Source organism: Chaetura pelagica, unplaced genomic scaffold (assembly GCF_000747805.2).
Source record: "Chaetura pelagica isolate M959 unplaced genomic scaffold, ChaPel_1.0 scaffold1222, whole genome shotgun sequence".
In the NCBI taxonomy this organism is placed as follows: Eukaryota; Metazoa; Chordata; class Aves; order Apodiformes; family Apodidae; genus Chaetura; species Chaetura pelagica.
This window is the reverse complement of record NW_009952494.1, coordinates 403,690-404,109: the sequence shown is the minus strand read 5'-3', so window position 1 is coordinate 404,109 and position 420 is coordinate 403,690. Positions and strand designations below refer to the sequence as shown.

Sequence of the window (420 nt, the reverse complement as noted above, 5' to 3'; positions counted from 1 at the left end):
GGGGGCGGCGTGGCAGCCCCCCCCCCGGCACCACCTCCCCCTCCTGTCTCTTCCTGTCCCTGCAGACTCGGGCATCCTGCGCCGCATCCTGCACGTGCTGTACACGGACTGCGTGCGGCAGTGCAGCGGGCCCATGTACGTGGTGAGTGCTGGCGCCGCGGCACCGGGACCCTGGCTCTGCTGCACCCCCCTCCTGCCCCTCACAGCCCTCCCCTTGCCCTTTGCAGGACCGGATGGTGCTCTTGGTCATGGGAAACATCATCAACTGGTCACTGTAAGTATGGAGCTGGGTACACATCAGACCCCCTGCCCCTTCCCCCAGCTCGGGGGCTTCCCATCCCCACTGCTCCAACAGCCTGACCCCCCTGGCTGCCACCCCCTCCAATGGGGCTGGGCTGAGCACTGCCAGCTCATGACAGC

At 67.6% G+C, this 420-nt stretch overlaps 1 protein-coding gene across 1 annotated transcript in view; it reads left to right on the top strand.

Moving 5' to 3' along the window:
* SIDT2 (SID1 transmembrane family, member 2) overlaps positions 1 to 420 on the top strand; it is a 10,087-nt gene that overhangs the window by 8,643 nt on the left and 1,024 nt on the right. The window contains exons 17-18 of the mRNA XM_010008901.1: positions 66 to 142; positions 228 to 274. Coding sequence (XP_010007203.1) covers positions 66 to 142; positions 228 to 274 — 124 coding nt within the window. The remainder of the gene's footprint in view (positions 1 to 65; positions 143 to 227; positions 275 to 420) is intronic.